Raw genomic sequence first — 24,386 nt, 5'->3', positions numbered from 1 at the left:
ATGGTCCGTCACCACGGTAAAGATCATGTGACGGACCATGTGATGAATGTAGTGACGTCATCAAAGGTCCTATTCCTCAAAGAAGAAGAAAGAAGAGAAGCCGGGCTGCGCGAACAAGTGGATGAGGTGAGTTAAATTATCTTTATTTATTTTTTTTAACCCCTCCAGCCCTATTGTACTATGCATTCTGTATTCAGAATGCTATTATTTTCCCTTATAACCATGTTATAAAGGAAAATAATACAATCTACACAACCTTGAACCCAAACCTGAACTTCTGTGAAGTAGTTCGGGTCTGGGTACCACATTCAGTTTTTTATCACGCACGTGCAAAACACATTGATAAAAACAGTGATAAAAACTGAACAACGGAACGCAATCACAGTCAAAACTGACTGCAATTGGGTACCTACTCGTACAGGTTTGCCGCAAAGCATCCGGACCTTAGCCGGACATGCTCGTGTGAAAGAGGCCCAAAGGGAGGAAAATTCGGCAGGCCATACATCTGATATAAAAAGTACTTCAGCCCTAATTTGACAGGGCTGATGTCACGCCCACATCATTCCCCAGTGGTGAGGACGGTATAAAAATGCCTATGCAACAAAATATTGCTTAAAACTTCCTAAAAAGGAAAACTTCCAAAAACTGGCATAGAAATGTTAGTAAATGACTCCCAATGTATTTTTTGATAACTATTACTGATTAGTGATCTTGTCGCAGAGTACTTAGTACTCTGGTAAAAAATACATACATTAGTGTACAGCAGTTTTATTTGCTAGTAACCCTTTTGTTTTGCATAATTATATAGCTTAGCAATTATGAGTTACCAAAATACTATTCATATTTGCATAATCACACCCTTTATTTGTATAACCACAGCCACAGCTATTGTGCAAAATGTCAGTTCTGCTGCTTCGGATGACATCTCTGATTGACGTCACACTAAGTTCGAAAGTTGTTTTTTGTAGTAATGCAAAGTAGTAATAACAAGAAATGCTGCCCAGTAAGATACTTGCAATCTGAGTCAGGGTTTGATAGCTGTTATAAATAAATAGACCTGGTGCTATTATTGTTTCTCTCTTCACTATTAAAGTATGCAGGCTGTGCTTTATATAGCTATTACCCACATACATAGGGTGAAGAGGTACCTAGCAGTCGTACCTGCACCCTGGTCTTTAGGGGCAGAAATTCCCTTCTGTCACATAAGAAAATACCAGTATATAAGCGACATATGGAAAACAGGGGGCCCTGTTGTGGCCCAGGAGCTTCAAGTAACGCTTATGCTTCCAGACAGTGAAAAGAAAAATGATATGGAGGAACAGCAATTGCCAGATACATCTGTTGTAAAAGAAGAATCCAGTTCACCAGAATCCACATCTCTAAAAGACATTGGGGGTCATTTACACACAGATATACGCCACTTTCTGGCATATATCTGTCGCAGATTGTGGCGCAGAGGTTATTTGCAACGCGTTCTGTGACTTTTCCCTGCTTACGCCAAGTCAAAAAAAAGGGGGCGTAGCATGGGCAAGAAGGGGGCGAGGGGCGGCATCATTTATCATTTTCTATGTCTGTTTTAGGCATAGAAAATGGTCTAAATCTATGCCAGCAATAGATTTAGACCAGGGGTTCACCTAGCCTTTCTGCTGCCTGAGGCGTAAACTGAAATGGCGCCCTCCTTCCCCAATGCCAATTTCTTAAACTAACCCCTTTCCTTCAGCCCATGGCCTTACGGTTGCCCTTCTCTTGCCCCTACCTGGTGCTGCCTGAGGCGATCGCTTCACCTGGCCTCATTGGTGGTGCGCCCCTGATTTAGACAGATGGTGAATACACTGAAATTATGTAGAGGCCGGCGCCTCTACATAAATTCGGCTCATCCACCGCTAGCTGAAGGGATATTAAGATCGGCGACACAGAATTGCATGCTTTGCCATTGACTTTGACATTTTTTATTTTGTCTTGACAAGTTCCTGCAGCCTACATTATTTTATACAGAAAAATAGTATCCAGAGCCTTACCTGCCAACTGTACTATAAGGGTTCAGTCTTTTGGCTTACATTTAAAGGCAGTCTATGATGAGCAGGAAATTCACAATGCCTTCTAGGAGTAGTTCAGCATAAAATAATAGAAAGCATTTATTTTATCTGATGCAGAATTCTGATAAAACACTGTTTGCAATGCATATACAGATGAGATGTTCACAGAGAGTGAATCCGAGGCCCTCGGTGCATCTTATCTCCACCACCATCCTCTGCTAGACTCTCCCTCTCTTTGATTGTAAACTCATCTGGCCCTGAAATTAAATACATCACACTATGTTTTTTCCTATCCAAATGCATCCTCGATGTAGCCAATAGGCATGATGTAGAAGTTTGCCATATCACCTTGATTTTTCATATGGCAATAAATATCACACAGTATTTGGCGTGAGGGCTCACAGTCTACTGAGAAATCCAGCCTGAATCTTCATCTTAGAATACGATTTTCACTATATCAGGAAATCAAAGTGGTCTGAAAAGCAAGAGTGAGAAAGAGAGAGAGAACGATAAAATGAGAGAGAGAGAGAGAGAGAGAGAATGATAAAATGAGAGAGAACGAGAGAATGAGAGAGAGAGAACGAGGGAGACAACACAAGTTTGATGCCATCATTATTTGATTCAGTTTTCTATATTATTTCCCTATCTGGACTATAGTAGTCACTAGGGATGAGCGAATCGACTTCGGATGAAACATCTGAAGTCGATTTGCATAAAACTTTGTTTCAATACTGTACGGAGCGAGCGCTCCGTACAGTATTAGAATGTATTGGCTCCTATGCGCCGAAGTTATTTCTTCCAAGTGGTACCTTGTGGACAGAACCCGAGTTCCGGGAAATGTTTTTTACAGTAGAAATCAATTTATGAAGTTATTACGCAAAGTCTCGCAAGACTTTGCGAAGTAATAACTTCGGCTCATCGGAAGACAATACATTCTAATACTGTATGGAGCGCTCACTCGGTACAGTATTGAAACAAAGTTTTATGCAAATCGACTTCGGATGTTTCATCGCTCATTCCTAGTAGTCACCAATAGTAGACAGCTAGGCCAGTATTTCATATGTGCATTTTTCAATAAGATAAACTTAAACTCTTAAAGGGGTTATGCCATGGTTGAAAAAAAAAAAAAAAAAAAATGACATCATATAGTACATAACAATTCATTTCTAACATTGCTCTAATTGTACTGCTAGACTTATTTAGGGTTGGCAGCTCAGGGAGCATGTCCTTTCTAAGGGGGCATGTCCTTTCTGCTGCAGCTCTTTCCCTGTAACTGCCACAGCTTCTAACAGAAGATATGGCTGGTGAAAGTTGAAGATGGAAACTTAGAGCTTGTCACCATTTCAGTAAGGAATGACAAACAGCTTGTGGCATTGTACAGATACATTTTATTGGCTCACTGGCTATAAAAAAATATTTTTACATCTAATTACCAAAGTATTCTGATCTAGGTGCTTGTTTTTGCAGGCCGAGTTGTATTTTCAAATGGTACCATTTTGGGGTGCATCTAACGTACTGTATAACTTTTTAACAATTTTTTTTTTGGGGGGGAGCAGAATTTTTTCCATTGATGGAGCTGTGTGAGGCCTTGTCTGTTACAGGATTTGTTGCAGTTTGACTTCTTGATTGGTCCTATCAATTAAGAAGGAGAAGGAGGCAAAGGAAACAAGACGAGCAAGGGTGCACATAGTCTCTTGGGCCAGCCCTTGTTGCACTTAAATGTAAAGTGAACTGTATCATTACATTCAACTGAGCTAGCCCTACAGGGCATTGTGCCTGGTTTAACAAAAGATTTCTTGGTGACACACTCCCTTTAGTGTAGACTCACATTCACACTTGTATCTCTGCCCTCCACTTCACACACATCAAACTGCTGTGAGCAGGAATGGAGACGAGGGGGGAGCTTTCTCAGAGTCCTTTGGCTAATTAGTTCTACTAAGCAGCAGGGGGTGGGGGGAAACGACTGATGATGGCCCATCAAGACATATAGAAGGCTTCCTGGGACATAAACTTCATTTCACTTCTCAAATATCACTGTGTGTGTCTCCTATATGATATATTTAACTGACATTTTTTATCGTAACAACCAACGATTTATACAGGAAAATCATGACGATTAACAAGGTTGCCCAAACTTTTGCATCCAACTGTATATATATTCTTTGCTCTGGAGCTGACAATCCACGTACAATAAGATATAAACCGGGGATTTCTGAGGGAGCGCAGTGCTGGCAGCATCACCACAGTCATTTAAACACAAGGATAAGGAATCTCCAGTAGATATGAATGCAGGGGCTTCTTGTGCCATGTTGGGGGGGGGGGGGGGATTACCTTACATTACAGTTGGTGTTACCCTGGGTATAGTACACCTGTGGAGACAGCACATCATGGGGATAAAGCACTGAGCAGACCCCGCTCCCGGGCATGTGTGTGAGCCATCTCGTACAGCACAAGGGGTAGAGGGAGCCTGTACACAGTCGCCCATCACACCTTCCCAGGCCCTCTTACCGCAAATACAGGTAAATTTTAATTTTCCAGCGGGAAGATGGTGGGGCCCCTCTGGGGCTGAGCATCAAGTCATAACCCAAAGAAGAGGACCTTCACACTGTGGCATCTGCACACTCATTCCCACCTGCTGCAGATAACAGTTTTGCTCATGACGTGACGCCACGCCATACAGCGCTCCAGACGTGCTGAAGATTTTAAGCCACATCCCAATGTGAGTCCCAACTTAACTGCAAAAATGAGGACTTCTGGCCATACGTTCTGGACTTACGCCAGATGGAGGACCAGGAATCTAAAAAACGGACGTTTGGCCACCCTAATTGTAGTGCACACAGGGGACTATGAGAAGACCAGGCCTAATCTCCATGTTGATGTATGTTCATTCTTTATTGCAGATGAATATGTGACTATAGACTGTAAGCCCCAATCTCTCCAGTGTTAACTCCTTGGATACACAACTTTACTTTTCTTGATTCTACTCATTTATTAGACCCGCTTTATATGAGCTCTAGAAGAAAGAATGGCTGCAGAAAGAGTTAAAAAACTAGCTACTATTGAAAGTATTGCCAGCTACAGGCAGATCAAGAGCTGAAATGCTGGGAAATGAATCTCTACAAACATGTTCTGTGATGTCGTAATCTTCAACTGTCTCCTCCTCCTCCCTTGCAGGAAAAAAGAACTTCCAACAGTGATGTCGGCCAGCATGCAGCATAGAAGGTGAGTACTGAGGAGCTCTGAGACGTCCTACAGTGCCAGGGCTGCCTGCCCCACACAGGGCATACCTCACCCACAGAGGAAAGCTGCCAGTGTCCTCTTCTCCCCAGGACCTACCTTCTCAAAGTTGCTGTAGAGACTCCCATATTCAATCATCTGGTGGCATCTTGCTGCTGTGTGAGCAGGTAATATTTGAATGTATCAGTAATTTGTGCTCTGGGGTACTGCACAAACTGTACCTTATCCATGGAGGCGCTGGATGTACAGTAGAAGATAGATTAAGAAGAAGGAAACTAGAAATATCCATCTTAATGTTTGTATATGTAAAAAAAAGTTTAGTCCATTTATAAATGTTATGTATTTTTTCTATTTATCTTAAATTACAATCCGTGTTAAATTCTTGAGCTTCATTCACAGTTCTGTTGGCTTTATGTCTGAATTGTTTTGTGCTTTGGTGATCTGCATTCCGGAAAGTGCAATCCAAAACTCCAACAGCCATGAGTTTGCTGGAACATTCCCACAATCTCAAAAAAGGGATGGGACTTAAATCTCCAGAATATGAAGTTTTCAATATTTGTAATATGACTTCTGGTCTTAACAGCAGACACTGTGGGATCCTGCAACTCTTGTCCGGGTTCAGATGATCTCACTGATAAAAGTAATGAAGTCTGAAAAAAAAAATCTATAACTCAACATGTAAGTTTGCTCTATCTTAATGCTTATGTATACCAGTACACTTACTGGGGGCATACATATTTCTGTGATTACCTCTTTAATGCTCCCCTCTGCAGGCTCCAGTGTTGTTCAGGCTGTAAGGCCTAGTTCACACAATTGTTTTTTTTGCGAGTGTACGGGACGTTTTTTTGTGTTCCGTATACGGAACCATTCATTTCAATGGTTCCTCATTAAAAACAGAATGTGTTCCGTAACAATTCAGTTTCCGTATTTCCGTTTTTCCGTTCCGTTGAAAGATAGAACATGTCCTATTATTGGCCGCAAATCACATTCCGTGGCTCCATTCAAGTCAATGGGTCCACAAAAAAAACGGAACACATACGGAAATGCATCCGTATGTCTTCTGTATCCGTTCCGTTTTTGCGGAACCATCTATTGAAAATGGTATGCCCAGCCCAATTTTTTCTATGTAATTACTGTATACTGTATATGTCATACTGAAAAAACGGACCGGAAAAACTGAACGGAAACGGAAACACAAAGGAACTCAAAAACGGAACAACGGATCCGTGAAAAACGGACCGCAAAAAAACTATAAAAGCCATACATTCGTGTGAACTAGGCCTAAGAGGGAGCAGGGATTTCAGGGAAGGGATAGAGAGGATCATTGCAGCTGTAATTGTATGGCTGCACAGTTCTCTCTAGGATCAGATACAGCGATCGTTTTACAGTGTATAATGGGATATGGGAATAAACAGGCTTGTAGATTTGCTAAGTGATTAATACGTGTTTTTAATGAGCAGTGATAAAAGGATGTATAACATCAGCTAATAAACAGTAGGTCAGTGATGGCGAACCTTTTAGAGACCGAGTGCCCAAACTGCTACCCAAAACCCACTTATTTATCACAAGGTGCCAACACGGCAATTTACCCTGAATACTACAGTCCAATATAGTATATCTTCCATGTACTTTATCACTTACCGTAGCTATAATAGCTACATTCAGTGAGCTTCCTGTGCTGTTCATAGTGCGCCCTGCGCTGATGAATAGCAGAAAAAGTCTAAGGCATATTAGACTTTTTCCAGGGCGTGGGTGCCCACAGGGAGGGCTCTGAGTGCCACCTCTGGCACCCGTGCCATAGGTTCGCCACCACTGCAGTAGGTAAATAAGGTAGTCAGATCTTGATAACCTCTCGTTGTGCATGCTTATGCCCAAGGTAGTGGATAACAAAAAGATAAGGTATCGTATTCAGAAAATCAGAAAATACAGTATCTTTAAAGCATAAATAAATCTTTGGCGCACTCCGGGTGTCAGCTGTAAGTAGGGTTCCAACCCTGTTATCAATAATAAATGCAACTACAGCTCTTTAGGTTTTGATCTAGATAGTAGAGTTTTATGGGAATGAGGAATCACTATTGCGATTGTTCGTCCCCATACAGAATAATTGTTTATGGCTGGCAGATCGCTGAACAAGCATTTTGGGAGATTGGCAGCACATTTAGTCGGGTAGATTCCCGATAATCTGCCCGATTATTGGGCAGTGTAAATCCACCTTTAATCTCTATGATACAAACCTGGTATTTAAGGGGAGATTTCTTAGGGTACTTTCACACTTGCGTTTTTCTTTTCCAGCACTGAGTTCCGTCCTAGGGGCCCAATACCGGAAAAGAACTGATCAGGTATATCCCCATGCATTCTGAATGGATAGTAATCCGTTCAGGATGCATCAGGATGTCTTCAGTTCAGTCTTTTTGACTTTTCAGGACGGAGATAATACCACAGCATGCTGCGGTTTTATCCCTGTCCAAAATTCCGGAACACTTTCCGGAATGCCGGATCTAGCATAAATTTACATTGAAATGTATTAGTGCAGGATCCAGCATAAAAAATACCGCAATGCCGGATCCGTCCTTCTGGTCTGCGCATGCGCAGACCTTTAAACATGTGGGAAAAAAATAGAATGACAAACGGACAGACGTATCCGTTCTTGCAATGCATTTGTGAAATGGATCCGCATTCGGATCCGTCTACAAATGCTGTCCGTTTGCGTGCAGATTGATGGATCACTCTGCCGCAAGTGTAAAAAAGTAGCCTTAAACTGGTGTAAAGGTTAGTCTTCTCCACATTTTGTGTTGAAAGGCGAGTTCTCTTTGAGGTAACTATGCCACCCGTCACCCATTGAAACAATAAAACTTCCAGATCACTCACTGCTCATATACACAGGGTGGAAAATGTTTTTTTAATTTTTAAAAGGTGTAGAATATCTATTCTGGAACTTTTCTACACAACCAGGACAACTTACTGTTGCGGGAAGTATTATATTTAAATATATATGTATATATGCCCTGACATATATGCATATATATTGGCCCTTTTTATGGGCCCGTCAAGGTAGGATAGATATGTATACATGGTATGTATGTATGCCCCCTTGGCAGCACGCATCTCTATGTATATAATATATTATATGGGTGGGCTTATTGGTGTGTGTGGATATACAGTATATATATATGCCCCAAGCATCTATACACATATCCTATACAAATAAAGATGCCCCCCTCTCCCTGCAGGAGATGAGAAGGTCACCAGATGGCTGGACAATTATGTCCAGCTTCTGGTGACTTTAAAAGGCATAGGATCAATAGAGATCCGATGCCTTTTGGGTTAACTATCTCCAGCTTCTGGGGATAGTTAACATAACAGAGAGAGGGAAACAAACGTCCCTCCCTCTGTTATCTGCATACCTCCGGCGCGATAATTATCGCACCGCAGGGTATGCAGATCCGCTACAGGCGGAGAGTGAGTGAGCGCCGCCAAACTTAAATAGTCCAGCGGCGCTACGCTCAGGTCACTTTTGACCAGCCCCCAGCCGGAGAGGATCATCCCCTGGAAAAACTAGCACCCCCTGGACAACGAGCATATACCGGCTGAGTATTATTATTCCCCCTATACCACCAACAATTCCCCTGCATCAACCCTTTCTATTCCCCCTATACCACCAACGCATTAACCCTTATTATTTTCCCTATACCACCAACGATTCCCCTGCATTAACCCTTATCCCCCCTATACCTCTAACGATTCCCCTGAATTATTCCCCTGCATTGACCCTTATCATTCCCCTGCCCTATACCACCAACGCCCCTGTATTTTCCCTAATTCACCCCTGCATCTCCACACCCCTGCACAGTTAACCCCTGCTCCTCTGGATTCTCCCCTGTTTAGCCCCTGTAATACCTCCCTTGGGATCCCCTGCTATATCTCCCCATCATCTACCCCTGAGCCCCTGGTATCCCTTGATACCCCTTCACTGCTGCCCTGCCTGCCCCAGCTGCAGTGAGTGTATGTTACCCCTCATTACTTCATTAGGGACAGCTTAGAGCCCGGTTGGGTGGGCTGCTAACGTGTATATAAGTGTTAAGTATAGCTAGATTTTGGGGGTGAGTATTGGAAGTGGGATTGTCTAGTGTAGTTAGTACCGTATTGCTGTGTTATTATATTGTGTTTATTACAGTGTTGTAGTGTTATTAGAATATTGCTGTATTACGGTGTGTCCATATATATATATATATATATATATATATATATATGTGTGTATAATATATATATAGTAGTATTAGACGTGTCATTGTATAATAAATTCCTTTTATTGTTCAACGTACAGCGTGTGGTCTTTTATATAGTATCGCCGCCATAGTATAGTAGTAGTAATAGTACTAGTGTGAACGCACGTAGTTCAGGAATAGAGTGAGGTAATCAGTAGTGTTTGTTTAATTGGTATAAATAGGCGGAGGCATCACTAGACGACTCACGCCTATTTATGAATATTAATTATTGAGATTTGCATAAATATCAATAATTAATATTCCCTTTAACAATGACACTTCTACTTACTACCACAGCAAAACAAAAAAATAGCAAGCTCTTTCCTTATATAGAAATACTGTATTTACAGCAGAAAACACGTGAAAAACTGAATTCAACCCAACACTGAATTGTGATTATTCATGTCTCTTAAAAATACCCATACATCTGCTCCTGTCAGGCATCTATAGCATATTCTTGTCAGGAACGTATCCAGCCACCTTCCTGTGTTTGCTACTTATCAGCCAGCACAGCGATGATGGAGGAGATCTGACACAGTATTTGCATCAGATGCATGGGTGTTCCAGAAGGGCTGCCATGCTAACCTGCCAAGCACTGGCTGGTTGGTCTATCTGTGAATCTGGTCACTGGGTTAATCAGGAACCGGTTCAGCACCCAATACCAGGAAAAGGAAATGTGTCATCAGAAAACGACCTATTTCTTACATCACGTTTTTTTGTTCAGCATATTTTTAAAGTATTTTTGATAATGGTATTTTTAATTTTCCATGTCAATATTTATATTTAAACAAAAAAACATAAAATCCTGTAGTTTTTGCACTGGCCTCTAAGTCTAATATAATAGGCTTCACTTCATGGTCTGTACAGATCACTTTACTGAAGTTACCTGCTTATCTATACACAGAGGTGATAGCATTACAGATAACACAGGATCCTCCATTCACAATAGATGATTGTCAAAGCTTATCTATTCTTTCCTTGTACAATGACCCCTGCACAGGTCACAGAGCAGGTCTAGAAAACTCTCCCAGAAAAGTCAATGAGGTCCCCTCCTGACCATTTCATCTATGGACCATGGGGCTGCTTTCAAGCAATTTTCTTAATGCTTTCTAAATACTGTTTAGAACAGCTCAGGCAAGATGGCTGCCCGTATAATCATGTTCAGGAAATAAAATAAAAATCTTGAATGAGAAAATAAAAAGATGTTAAAAAAAGGGAGTGTATTACTATTTGTTTAAACTGGCATAAAAAAAAACTTTGGTGACACATTTCTTTCAAGTCAGGCGCTTACTTGTCAGTGGATATGATTCTTTGATCCCATCTTCAGTTTGTTCTTTTTGCTCAGAACATTGCTACATCCCAGTTGGACATTCCAGTACGCTAACCTTGTCTTGTTTCAGGATTTACCTCTTGTAACCTTTTTTTTTTTTGTCAAGTATTTTTATATAAAAAAAAAGACATATATAAACAATGTGTTTCATAAACAGGACTTTGGTGAAATAATTATCAAGACTAGGATAATATACCATCTCATCCATTACTAACATAACTCCAATACCCTATTCACTCCCGCCCCTCCGTGCAGTCACCATAAAAAAATATCAGTGAAAGGCAGTTATGTACTACAAGAAAACATTTGCTATATTAACATATCCGCAACAGGGCTGCCGAGGCCAATCCTGGTTTGGCTTTCCAGACTCACCACTGTTTCTCGAACGTCTTAACAGTGCCCCGCTTTAAGTACACCTTCCACTCTATAAAGATCGTATTATTGACATTTTGAATTACCTCTATTACATTCGGAGGTGTGGAGTCCGTCCAATACTTGGCAATAAGCTTTCTAGTTGAATAGAAAATCTTAGCTATAGTCAATTTGGACATATCAGCCATAGAAATATCTGATACATAACCCAGGAGCCCAACCAGATCACCCCTTGTACTGATAAGATTACTACTGATTCTCCTGGCTTTGAACATGCCTTGTTTTACTCTCCTGATACTCTTTGGCATCTCATACCTGTGAGCTTGCACCTGTTTTATGCTGCCTTACTCCCCATATGTAACCTGGGTTTCTAGCAGGCAAGTCCAATAGGCCTCACAGTAGGCTCTTTGAACACCTAGGAGTAGCCTTAGATCTTCTAATGAGAGTGGTAAAGGAAGATAGGTAGCATATTAAAGGTCCATTAACACATCCGCAATTTCGTTCCTATCATTTCTATGGGGCAGCCCGTATCCGGAATTGCGGATCCGCACTTCCGGGTCCGCAATTCCGATCCCGAAAAAAATAGTAGATGTCCTATTTTTGTCCGCAATTGCGGACAAGAAAAGGCATTTTCTATGAGAATGCCGGCGATGTGTGGTCTGCAAAATGTGGAACGCACATCGCCGATGTCCGTGTTTTGCAGGTCCACGGATCCGTGGATCCGCAAAACACACACGGACGTGTGAATGAACTCTAAGAGATTGCTGGTGGTTGTCCCAGATGATGACCCTGTATTTCTTTCTCACCTGTGCATTCATGACAATTGTTGGCTGATTTCACTAGTAAAGCACTTGGCACTCATTCGATCTGTTATAGCTTTTGGGAAAATTTTATTGAATGACAATCAGAGATTATTTAAAGCATTAAGGTAGGCATATTTCAGGTGCACATTGCAGCGCAACGGTCTAAAATTGTGGGCGGGGAAGGGGATGGGCCTGTCTCTTTTATCATTTTCTACACCTGTTTTAGACGTAGAAAAAGGTCTAAATGTATTTAGAATTTAGAGGCCTGCACCTCTTCATAACTCCAGCAGGTCCACCGCCACTGCAGGGCAAATCTTAAATGTGCCTCCTAGTGTAATGTCTTGAGCCTATTTTGCACCTTCCTCAGACACTGTAATAAAAATATGTGGATAAATTGATGTGCCATTTAAGATAGAAATACCCCTATCAGTTGAACCCTATTTTCTGAAGACTGTACCCTGTGTCTGCCCTGTAACATATGGGATCCAGAATACTGTAAAACACAGGTAGTAATGATATTGATAGGATTTTAAATCCTCCAACTAGCCTTGTATTTTATCATTTGATTGCTTCATTGCATATGTAGATATTGCAGAGCGCGTGCAGAAGTCGCATACTCGTAGCAGCGCTGTGTGTTAACCATTGTTTGCTGTCCAAAACACAATTTATTTTCTGGCAGAGAGAATATAAACGGAGAGATAGCAAATATTGCATTTTCATTTACAAGAGTCCACGTTATGTTCCTAAGGTTGCAGCAATACCTTAGACAATTTTTACTACTGTTATTTCATATTGATTTAACTGCTGTTACATTATATGATTATTATATTTTCTGAATTCTCTTGTATTTTTCTCTAGGTCCATAAAATGTTAGGTCACGTGTTTGTTTTCACACTTCACATTCTGACTCTGATATGTCTGCCTGTAGAAAATGCTGGTAAGTGCAATACAACATATTCATGACATAAAATAACAAGATGAAATGTATTTTGTTTTCCAACATACAGATGTAGTAGAGCTGACTTGATAAGATGCTGCAAATATGCTATGACAATACTTATTGGTGTATTACTAGTTAACTGAGTTAACATGGTGCACACGTACTGTAGCTCTGGATTGTGAAAAGACAAACGTAAGTTTTGGCTGCTGAATGAAAAAGCACAGTATGCTACATTTTTGCACCCTTTTTTTTCTCTCACAACATACTGTATATGTTAAACATGGGACAAAAGCACAATGTGAACACAGCCTAAGCTGTGCAACATTAAAGCCTTATTCCCACCTTGTAAAGTGATGGCAGTTTGGTAGGACATGTCATTGCTTTATGATCAGTGGAGTCCTGTCCCCACATGTTAGAAAATGATGGTACAGTATTTACCCCTCACTAGAGTTGAGCGAACACCTGGATGTTCGGGTTCGAGAAGTTCGGCCGAACATCCCGGAAATGTTCGGGTTCGGGATCCGAACCCGATCCGAACTTCGTCCCGAACCCGAACCCCATTGAAGTCAATGGGGACCCGAACTTTTCGGCACTAAAAAGGCTGTAAAACAGCCCAGGAAAGAGCTAGAGGGCTGCAAAAGGCAGCAACATGTAGGTAAATCCCCTGCAAACAAATGTGGATAGGGAAATGAATTAAAATAAAAATTAAATAAATAAAAATTAACCAAAATCAATTGGAGAGAGGTTCCATAGCAGAGAATCTGGCTTCCCGTCACCCACCACTGGAACAGTCCATTCTCAGATATTTAGGCCCCGGCACCCAGGCAGAGGAGAGAGGTCCCGTAACAGAGAATCTGTCTTCATGTCAGCAGAGAATTAGTCTGCATGTCATAGCAGAGAATGAGGCTTCACGTCAGCCACCACTGCAACAGTCCATTGGCATATATTTAGGCCCAGCACCCAGGCAGAGGAGGGAGGTCCCGTAACAGAGAATCTGTCTTCATGTCAGCAGAGAATTAGTCTGCATGTCATAGCAGAGAATGAGGCTTCACGTCAGCCACCACTGCAACAGTCCATTGGCATATATTTAGGCCCAGCACACACACAGGCAGAGGAGAGAGGTCCCGTAACAGAGAATCTGGCTTCATGTCAGCAGAGAATCAGTCTGCATGTCATAGCAGAGAATGAGGCTTCACGTCAGCCACCACTGCAACAGTCCATTGGCATATATTTAGGCCCAGCACACACACAGGCAGAGGAGAGAGGTCCCGTAACAGAGGATCTGGCTTCATGTCAGCAGAGAATCAGTCTGCATGTCATAGCAGAGAATCAGGCTTCACGTCAGCCACCACTGCAACAGTCCATTGTCATAAATTTAGGCCCAGCACCCAGGCAGAGGAGAGAGGTCCCGTAACAGACAATCTGGCTTCATGTCAGCAGAGAATTAGTCTGCATGTCATAGCAGAGAATGAGGCTTCACGTCAGCCACCACTGCAACAGTCCATTGGCATATATTTAGGCCTAGCACACAGGCAGAGGAGAGAGGTCCCGTAACAGACAATCTGGCTTCATGTCAGCAGAGAATCAGTCTGCATGTCATAGCAGAGAATGAGGCTTCACGTCACCCACCACTGCAACAGTCCATTGGCATATATTTAGGCCTAGCACACAGGCAGAGCAGAGAGGTCCCGTAACAGACAATCTGGCTTCATGACAGCAGAGAATCAGTCTGCATGTCATAGCAGAGAATGAGGCTTCACGTCACCCACCACTGCAACAGTCCATTGGCATATATTTAGGCCTAGCACACAGGCAGAGCAGAGAGGTCCCGTAACAGACGATCTGGCTTCATGTCAGCAGAGAATCAGTCTGCATGTCATAGCAGAGAATGAGGCTTCACGTCAGCCACCACTGCAACAGTCCATTGGCATATATTTAGGCCTAGCACACAGGCAGAGGAGAGAGGTCCCGTAACAGACAATCTGGCTTCATGTCAGCAGAGAATCAGTCTGCATGTCATAGCAGAGAATGAGGCTTCACGTCACCCACCACTGCAACAGTCCATTGGCATATATTTAGGCCCAGCACCCAGGCAGAGGAGGGAGGTCCCGTAACAGAGAATCTGTCTTCATGTCAGCAGAGAATTAGTCTGCATGTCATAGCAGAGAATGAGGCTTCACGTCAGCCACCACTGCAACAGTCCATTGGCATATATTTAGGCCCAGCACCCAGGCAGAGGAGGGAGGTCCCGTAACAGAGAATCTGTCTTCATGTCAGCAGAGAATTAGTCTGCATGTCATAGCAGAGAATGAGGCTTCACGTCAGCCACCACTGCAACAGTCCATTGGCATATATTTAGGCCCAGCACCCAGGCAGAGGAGGGAGGTCCCGTAACAGACAATCTGGCTTCATGTCAGCAGAGAATCAGTCTGCATGTCATAGCAGAGAATGAGGCTTCACGTCACCCACCACTGCAACAGTCCATTGGCATATATTTAGGCCCAGCACCCAGGCAGAGGAGGGAGGTCCCGTAACAGAGAATCTGTCTTCATGTCAGCAGAGAATTAGTCTGCATGTCATAGCAGAGAATGAGGCTTCACGTCAGCCACCACTGCAACAGTCCATTGGCATATATTTAGGCCCAGCACCCAGGCAGAGGAGGGAGGTCCCGTAACAGAGAATCTGTCTTCATGTCAGCAGAGAATTAGTCTGCATGTCATAGCAGAGAATGAGGCTTCACGTCAGCCACCACTGCAACAGTCCATTGGCATATATTTAGGCCTAGCACACAGGCAGAGGAGAGAGGTCCCGTAACAGACAATCTGGCTTCATGTCAGCAGAGAATCAGTCTGCATGTCATAGCAGAGAATGAGGCTTCACGTCACCCACCACTGCAACAGTCCATTGGCATATATTTAGGCCTAGCACACAGGCAGAGCAGAGAGGTCCCGTAACAGACAATCTGGCTTCATGTCAGCAGAGAATCAGTCTGCATGTCATAGCAGAGAATGAGGCTTCACGTCAGCCACCACTGCAACAGTCCATTGGCATATATTTAGGCCTAGCACACAGGCAGAGGAGAGAGGTCCCGTAACAGACAATCTGGCTTCATGTCAGCAGAGAATCAGTCTGCATGTCATAGCAGAGAATGAGGCTTCACGTCACCCACCACTGCAACAGTCCATTGGCATATATTTAGGCCCAGCACCCAGGCAGAGGAGGGAGGTCCCGTAACAGAGAATCTGTCTTCATGTCAGCAGAGAATTAGTCTGCATGTCATAGCAGAGAATGAGGCTTCACGTCAGCCACCACTGCAACAGTCCATTGGCATATATTTAGGCCCAGCACCCAGGCAGAGGAGGGAGGTCCCGTAACAGAGAATCTGTCTTCATGTCAGCAGAGAATTAGTCTGCATGTCATAGCAGAGAATGAGGCTTCACGTCAGCCACCACTGCAACAGTCCATTGGCATATATTTAGGCCCAGCACCCAGGCAGAGGAGGGAGGTCCCGTAACAGACAATCTGGCTTCATGTCAGCAGAGAATCAGTCTGCATGTCATAGCAGAGAATGAGGCTTCACGTCACCCACCACTGCAACAGTCCATTGGCATATATTTAGGCCCAGCACCCAGGCAGAGGAGGGAGGTCCCGTAACAGAGAATCTGTCTTCATGTCAGCAGAGAATTAGTCTGCATGTCATAGCAGAGAATGAGGCTTCACGTCAGCCACCACTGCAACAGTCCATTGGCATATATTTAGGCCCAGCACCCAGGCAGAGGAGGGAGGTCCCGTAACAGAGAATCTGTCTTCATGTCAGCAGAGAATTAGTCTGCATGTCATAGCAGAGAATGAGGCTTCACGTCAGCCACCACTGCAACAGTCCATTGGCATATATTTAGGCCTAGCACACAGGCAGAGGAGAGAGGTCCCGTAACAGACAATCTGGCTTCATGTCAGCAGAGAATCAGTCTGCATGTCATAGCAGAGAATGAGGCTTCACGTCACCCACCACTGCAACAGTCCATTGGCATATATTTAGGCCTAGCACACAGGCAGAGCAGAGAGGTCCCGTAACAGACAATCTGGCTTCATGACAGCAGAGAATCAGTCTGCATGTCATAGCAGAGAATGAGGCTTCACGTCACCCACCACTGCAACAGTCCATTGGCATATATTTAGGCCTAGCACACAGGCAGAGCAGAGAGGTCCCGTAACAGACGATCTGGCTTCATGTCAGCAGAGAATCAGTCTGCATGTCATAGCAGAGAATGAGGCTTCACGTCAGCCACCACTGCAACAGTCCATTGGCATATATTTAGGCCTAGCACACAGGCAGAGGAGAGAGGTCCCGTAACAGACAATCTGGCTTCATGTCAGCAGAGAATCAGTCTGCATGTCATAGCAGAGAATGAGGCTTCACGTCAGCCACCACTGCAACAGTCCATTGGCATATATTTAGGCCCAGCACACACACAGGCAGAGGAGAGAGGTCCCGTAACAGAGGATCTGGCTTCATGTCAGCAGAGAATCAGTCTGCATGTCATAGCAGAGAATCAGGCTTCACGTCAGCCACCACTGCAACAGTCCATTGTCATAAATTTAGGCCCAGCACCCAGGCAGAGGAGAGAGGTCCCGTAACAGACAATCTGGCTTCATGTCAGCAGAGAATTAGTCTGCATGTCATAGCAGAGAATGAGGCTTCACGTCAGCCACCACTGCAACAGTCCATTGGCATATATTTAGGCCTAGCACACAGGCAGAGGAGAGAGGTCCCGTAACAGAGAATCTGGCTTCATGTCAGAAGAGAATCAGTCTGCATGTCATAGCAGAGAATGAGGCTTCACGTCACCCACCACTGCAACAGTCCATTGGCATATATTTAGGCCTAGCACACAGGCAGAGGAGAGGTTCATTCAACTTTGGGTAGCCTCGCAATATAATGGTAAAATGAAAATAAAAATAGGATTGAATGAGGAAGTGCCCTGGAGTCCAATAATATATGGTTATGGGGAGGTAGTTAATGTCTAATCTGGACAAGGGACGGACAGGTCCTGTGGGATCCATGCCTGGTTCATTTTTATGAACGTCAGCTTGTCCACATTGGCTGTAGACAGGCGGCTGCGTTTGTCTGTAATGACGCCCCCTGCCGTGCTGAATACACGTTCAGACAAAACGCTGGCTGCCGGGCAGGCCAGCACCTCCAAGGCATAAAAGGCTAGCTCTGGCCACGTGGACAATTTAGAGACCCAGAAGTTGAATGGGGCCGAACCATCAGTCAGTACGTGGAGGGGTGTGCACACGTACTGTTCCACCATGTTAGTGAAATGTTGCCTCCTGCTAACACGTTGCGTATCAGGTGGTGGTGCAGTTAGCTGTGGCGTGTTGACAAAAGTTTTCCACATCTCTGCCATGCTAACCCTGCCCTCAGAGGAGCTGGCCGTGACACAGCTGCCTTGGCGACCTCTTGCTCCTCCTCTGCCTTGGCCTTGGGCTTCCACTTGTTCCCCTGTGACATTTGGGAATGCTCTCAGTAGCGCGTCTACCAACGTGCGCTTGTACTCGCGCATCTTCCTATCACGCTCCAGTGCAGGAAGTAAGGTGGGCACATTGTCTTTGTAGCGTGGATCCAGCAGGGTGGCAACCCAGTAGTCCGCACAGGTTAAAATGTGGGCAACTCTGCTGTCGTTGCGCAGGCACTGCAGCATGTAGTCGCTCATGTGTGCCAGGCTGCCCAGGGGTAAGGACAAGCTGTCCTCTGTGGGAGGCGTATCGTCATCGTCCTGCCTTTCCCCCCAGCCACGCACCAGTGATGTACCCGAGCTGCGTTGGGTGCCACCCCGCTGTGACCATGCTTCATCCTCATCCTCCTCCACCTCCTCCTCATCCTCGTCCTCCTCGTCCTCCAGTAGTGGGCCCTGGCTGGCCACATTTGTACCTGGCCTCTGCTGTTGCCAAAAACCTCCCTCTGAGTCACTTCAAAGAGACTGGCCTGAAAGTGCTAAAAATGACCCCTCTTCCTCCTCCTCCTCCTCCTCCTGGGCCACCTCCTCTTCCATCATCGCCCTAAGTGTTTTCTCAAGGAGACATAGAAGTGGTATTGTAACGCTGATAACGGTGTCATCGCCACTGGCCATGTTGGTGGAGTACTCGAAACAGCGCAACAGGGCACACAGGTCTCGCATGGAGGCCCAGTCATTGGTGGTGAAGTGGTGCTGTTCTGTAGTGCGACTGACCCGTGCGTGCTGCAGCTGAAACTCCACTATGGCCTGCTGCTGCTCGCACAGTCTGTCCAGCATGTGCAAGGTGGAGTTCCACCTGGTGGGCACGTCGCATATGAGGCGGTGAGCGGGAAGGCCGAAGTTACGCTGTAGCGCAGACAGGCGAGCAGCAGCAGGATGTGAACGCCGGAAGCGCGAACAGACGGCCCGCACTTTATGCAGCAGCTCTGACATGTCGGGGTAGTTGTGAATGAACTTCTGCACCACCAAATTCAGCACATGCGCCAAGCAAGGGATGTGCGTCAAATTGGCTAGTCCCAGAGCTGCAACGAGATTTCGCCCATTATCACACACCACCAGGCCGGGCTTGAGGCTCACCGGCAGCAACCACTCGTCGGTCTGTTGTTCAATACCCCGCCACAACTCCTGTGCGGTGTGGGGCCTGTCCCCCAAACATATGAGTTTCAGAATGGCCTGCTGACGTTTACCCCGGGCTGTGCTGAAGTTGGTGGTGAAGGTGTGTGGCTGACTGGATGAGCAGGTGGAAGAAGAGGAGGAGGAAGCCGAGAAGGAGGAGGTGGCAACAGGAGGCAAAGAATGTTGCCCTGCGATCCTTGGCGGCGGAAGGACGTGCGCCAAACAGCTCTCCGCCTGGGGCCCAGCTGCCACTACATTTACCCAGTGTGCAGTTAGGGAGATATAGCGTCCCTGGCCGTGCTTACTGGTCCACGTATCTGTGGTTAGGTGGACCTTGCTACAGATGGCGTTGCGCAGTGCACACTTGATTTTATCGGATACTTGGTTGTGCAGGGAAGGCACGGCTCTCTTGGAGAAGTAGTGCCGGCTGGGAACAACATACTGTGGGACAGCAAGCGACATGAGCTGTTTGAAGCTGTCTGTGTCCACCAGCCTAAATGACAGCATTTCATAGGCCAGTAGTTTAGAAATGCTGGCATTCAGGGCCAGGGATCGAGGGTGGCTAGGTGGGAATTTACGCTTTCTATCAAATGTTTGTGAGATGGAGAGCTGAACGCTGGCGTGTGACATGGTTGAGACGCTTGGTGACGGAGGTGGTGGTGTTGGTGGTACATCCCCTGTTTGCTGGGCGGCAGGTGCCAACGTTCCTCCAGAGGCGGAGGAAGAGGCCGAGGCGGCAGCAGCAGAATAGGCCGAGGCGGCAGCAGCAGAAGAGGTAGCAGGGGGAGCCTGAGTGACTTCCTTGGTTTTAAGGTGTTTACTCCACTGCAGTTCATGCTTTGCATGCAGGTGCCTGGTCATGCAGGTTGTGCTCAGGTTCAGAACGTTAATGCCTCGCTTCAGGCTCTGATGGCACAGCGTGCAAACCACTCGGGTCTTGTCGTCAGCACATTGTTTGAAGAAGTGCCATGCCAGGGAACTCCTTGAAGCTGCCTTTGGGGTGCTCGGTCCCAGATGGCTGCGGTCAGTAGCAGGCGGAGTCTCTTGGCGGCGGGTGTTCTGCTTTTGCCCACTGCTCCCTCTTTTGCTACGCTGTTGGCTCGGTCTCACCACTGCCTCTTCCTCCGAACTGTGAAAGTCAGTGGCACGACCTTCATTCCATGTGGGGTCTAGGACCTCATCGTCCCCTGCATCGTCTTCCACCCAGTCTTGATCCCTGACCTCCTGTTCAGTCTGCACACTGCAGAAAGACGCAGCAGTTGGCACCTGTGTTTCGTCATCATCAGAGACATGCTGAGGTGGTATTCCCATGTCCTCATCATCAGGAAACATAAGTGGTTGTGCGTCAGTGCATTCTATGTCTTTCACCGCTGGGGAAGGGCTAGGTGGATGCCCTTGGGAAACCCTGCCAGCGGAGTCTTCAAACAGCATAAGAGACTGCTGCATAACTTGAGGCTGAGACAGTTTCCCTGGTATGCATGGGGGTGATGTGACAGACTGATGGGGTTGGTTTTCAGGCGCCATCTGTGCGCTTTCTGCAGAAGACTGGGTGGGAGATAATGTGAACGTGCTGGATCCACTGTCGGCCACCCAATTGACTAATGCCTGTACCTGCTCAGGCCTTACCATCCTTAGAACGGCATTGGGCCCCACCATATATCGCTGTAAATTCTGGCGGCTACTGGGACCTGAGGTAGTTGGTACACTAGGACGTGTGGATGTGGCAGAACGGCCACGTCCTCTCCCAGCACCAGAGGGTCCACTAACACCACCACGACCATGTCCACGTCCGCGTCCCTTACTAGATGTTTTTCTCATTGTTATGGTTCACCACAACAACAAATATATTATTTGGCCCAATGTATTGTATTCAAATTCAGCGGGATATAAATTTGAGGCCTAGTATTTAGGCGCTGGGTGACCGGTATGGATTTAGTGACAGAATTAGACTTGGAAATGCACAGAAGCGTGTGTGTGTGAAGTTATTCTGAATGACCCAATGTGCACCTTGAATATTATATACCCTTTTAGGGATAGATTTCAAATAGCTCTGATATAGCAGAAACCACTAAATTATGAAATTGCTAAATTGGGAATTGTATTTCAACCCAGAACAAGAAATGTGCTTGAACGGACACTAAATAACTCGCCCAGCTACAGCACTAACGAGAGATTTAGCAGGATATAAATTTGAGGCCTAGTATTTAGGCGCTGGGTGACAGGTATGGGTTTAGTGACAGAATTAGACTTGGAAATACACAGTAGCGGGTGTGTGTGAAGTTATTCTGAATGACCCAATGTGCACCTTGAATATTATATACCCTTTTAGGGATAGATTTCAAATAGCTCTGATATAGCAGAAACCACTAAATTATGAAATTGCTAAATTGGGAATTGTATTTCAACCCAGAACAAGAAATGTGCTTGAACGGACACTAAATAACTCGCCCAGCTACAGCACTAACGAGAGATTTAGCAGGATATAAATTTGAGGCCTAGTATTTAGGCGCTGGGTGACAGGTATGGGTTTAGTGACAGAATTAGACTTGGAAATACACAGTAGCGGGTATGTGTGAAGTTATTCTGAATGACCCAATGTGCACCTTGAATATTATATACCCTTTTAGGGATAGATTTCAAATAGCTCTGATATAGCAGAAACCACTAAATTATGAAATTGCTAAATTGGGAATTGTATTTCAACCCAGAACAAGAAATGTGCTTGAACGGACACTAAATAACTCGCCCAGCTACAGCACTAACGAGAGATTTAGCAGGATATAAATTTGAGGCCTAGTATTTAGGCGCTGGGTGACAGGTATGGGTTTAGTGACAGAATTAGACTTGGAAATACACAGTAGCGGGTGTGTGTGAAGTTATTCTGAATGACCCAATGTGCACCTTGAATATTATATACCCTTTTAGGGATAGATTTCAAATAGCTCTGATATAGCAGAAACCACTAAATTATGAAATTGCTAAATTGGGAATTGTATTTCAACCCAGAACAAGAAATGTGCTTGAACGGACACTAAATAACTCGCCCAGCTACAGCACTAACGAGAGATTTAGCAGGATATAAATTTGAGGCCTAGTATTTAGGCGCTGGGTGACAGGTATGGGTTTAGTGACAGAATTAGACTTGGAAATACACAGTAGCGGGTGTGTGTGAAGTTATTCTGAATGACCCAATGTGCACCTTGAATATTATATACCCTTTTAGGGATAGATTTCAAATAGCTCTGATATAGCAGAAACCACTAAATTATGAAATTGCTAAATTGGGAATTGTATTTCAACCCAGAACAAGAAATGTGCTTGAACGGACACTAAATAACTCGCCCAGCTACAGCACTAACGAGAGATTTAGCAGGATATAAATTTGAGGCCTAGTATTTAGGCGCTGGGTGACAGGTATGGGTTTAGTGACAGAATTAGACTTGGAAATACACAGTAGCGGGTGTGTGTGAAGTTATTCTGAATGACCCAATGTGCACCTTGAATATTATATACCCTTTTAGGGATAGATTTCAAATAGCTCTGATATAGCAGAAACCACTAAATTATGAAATTGCTAAATTGGGAATTGTATTTCAACCCAGAACAAGAAATGTGCTTGAACGGACACTAAATAACTCGCCCAGCTACAGCACTAAGGACAGATTTAGCTGGATATAAATTTGAGGCCTAGTATTTAGGCGCTGGGTGACAGGTATGGGTTTAGTGACAGAATTAGACTTGGAAATGCACAGTAGCGGGTGTGTGAAGTTATTCTGAATGACCCTATGTGCACCTTGAATATTATATACCCTTTTAGGGATAGATTTCAAATAGCTCTGATACAGCAGAAACCACTAAATTTTTAAATTGCTAAATTGGGAATTGTATTTCAACCCAGAACAAAAAATGTGCTTTGACGGACACTAAATAACTTTCCCAGCCACAACAGGACAGCGGTAACGAGAGATTTAGCGGGATATAAATTTGAGGCCTAGTATTTAGGCGCTGGGTGACCGGTATGGATTTAGTGACAGAATTAGACTGGGATATGGCCAAAAAATAACCACACTATTGCTGGTTAAATGCACTTGGTGATGGGCGCAGCTTGCCCCTGATGTAGTATATGGCCAAAAAATGAACAGACTATTGCTGGTTAAATGCACTTGGTGTCACAGCTTGACCAACCACACTACTGAGGGTTAAATGCACTTGGTGACGGGCGCAGCTTGCCCCTGATTTAGTATATGGCCAAAAAATGAACAGACTATTGCTGGTTAAATGCACTTGGTGTGATAGCTTGACCAACCACACTACTGAGGGTTAAATGCACTTGGTGTGACAGCTTCACCCTGATGTAGGCTTTAGCCAAAAAACAACCACACCATTGAGGGTTAAATGCACTTGGTCGCAGCTTGTGCTGGCGCACCACAAGACACAAAATGGCCGCCGATCACCCCAGAAAAATGTGACTGACAAACGGTCTGGGCAGCCTAAAAACAGTGAGCAATTGAGGATCAGCAGCTCAATGATCCACAGCTGCAGATCGATCAGTTAATCAAGTCCTTTGGAGGAGTTAATCTGCCTAATCTCGCCCTACTGTCGCAGCCGCAACCTCTCCCTACGCTAATCAGAGCAGAGTGACGGGCGGCGCTATGTGACTCCAGCTTAAATAGAGGCTGGGTCACATGGTGCTCTGGCCAATCACAGCCATGCCAATAGTAGGCATGGCTGTGATGGCCTCTTGGGGCAAGTAGTATGACGCTTGTTG

The 24,386-nt window shown here is 44.8% G+C and overlaps 1 protein-coding gene across 3 annotated transcripts in view; it reads left to right on the top strand.

Moving 5' to 3' along the window:
- Positions 1 to 5,190: 5,190 nt before the first annotated feature.
- Positions 5,191 to 24,386, top strand: part of LOC122931522 (interleukin-1 receptor type 1-like) — a 105,643-nt gene continuing 86,447 nt past the window's right edge. The window contains exons 1-2 of one of the 3 annotated variants that reach the window (XM_044285591.1): positions 5,191 to 5,258; positions 12,902 to 12,980. In XM_044285591.1, the coding sequence (XP_044141526.1) occupies positions 12,911 to 12,980 (70 nt within the window). In that variant the 5' untranslated portion in view covers positions 5,191 to 5,258; positions 12,902 to 12,910. Of the gene's footprint in view, positions 5,441 to 5,930; positions 5,952 to 12,901; positions 12,981 to 24,386 lie in introns of those variants that run through there. The other 2 variants (XM_044285592.1, XM_044285593.1) reach the window with 2 other exon arrangements.

This window comes from Bufo gargarizans, chromosome 3 (genome assembly GCF_014858855.1).
Source record: "Bufo gargarizans isolate SCDJY-AF-19 chromosome 3, ASM1485885v1, whole genome shotgun sequence".
Taxonomy (NCBI): Eukaryota; Metazoa; Chordata; class Amphibia; order Anura; family Bufonidae; genus Bufo; species Bufo gargarizans.
Note: the sequence above shows the minus strand (reverse complement) of the source record. Positions and strands in the feature narration are given on the sequence as shown.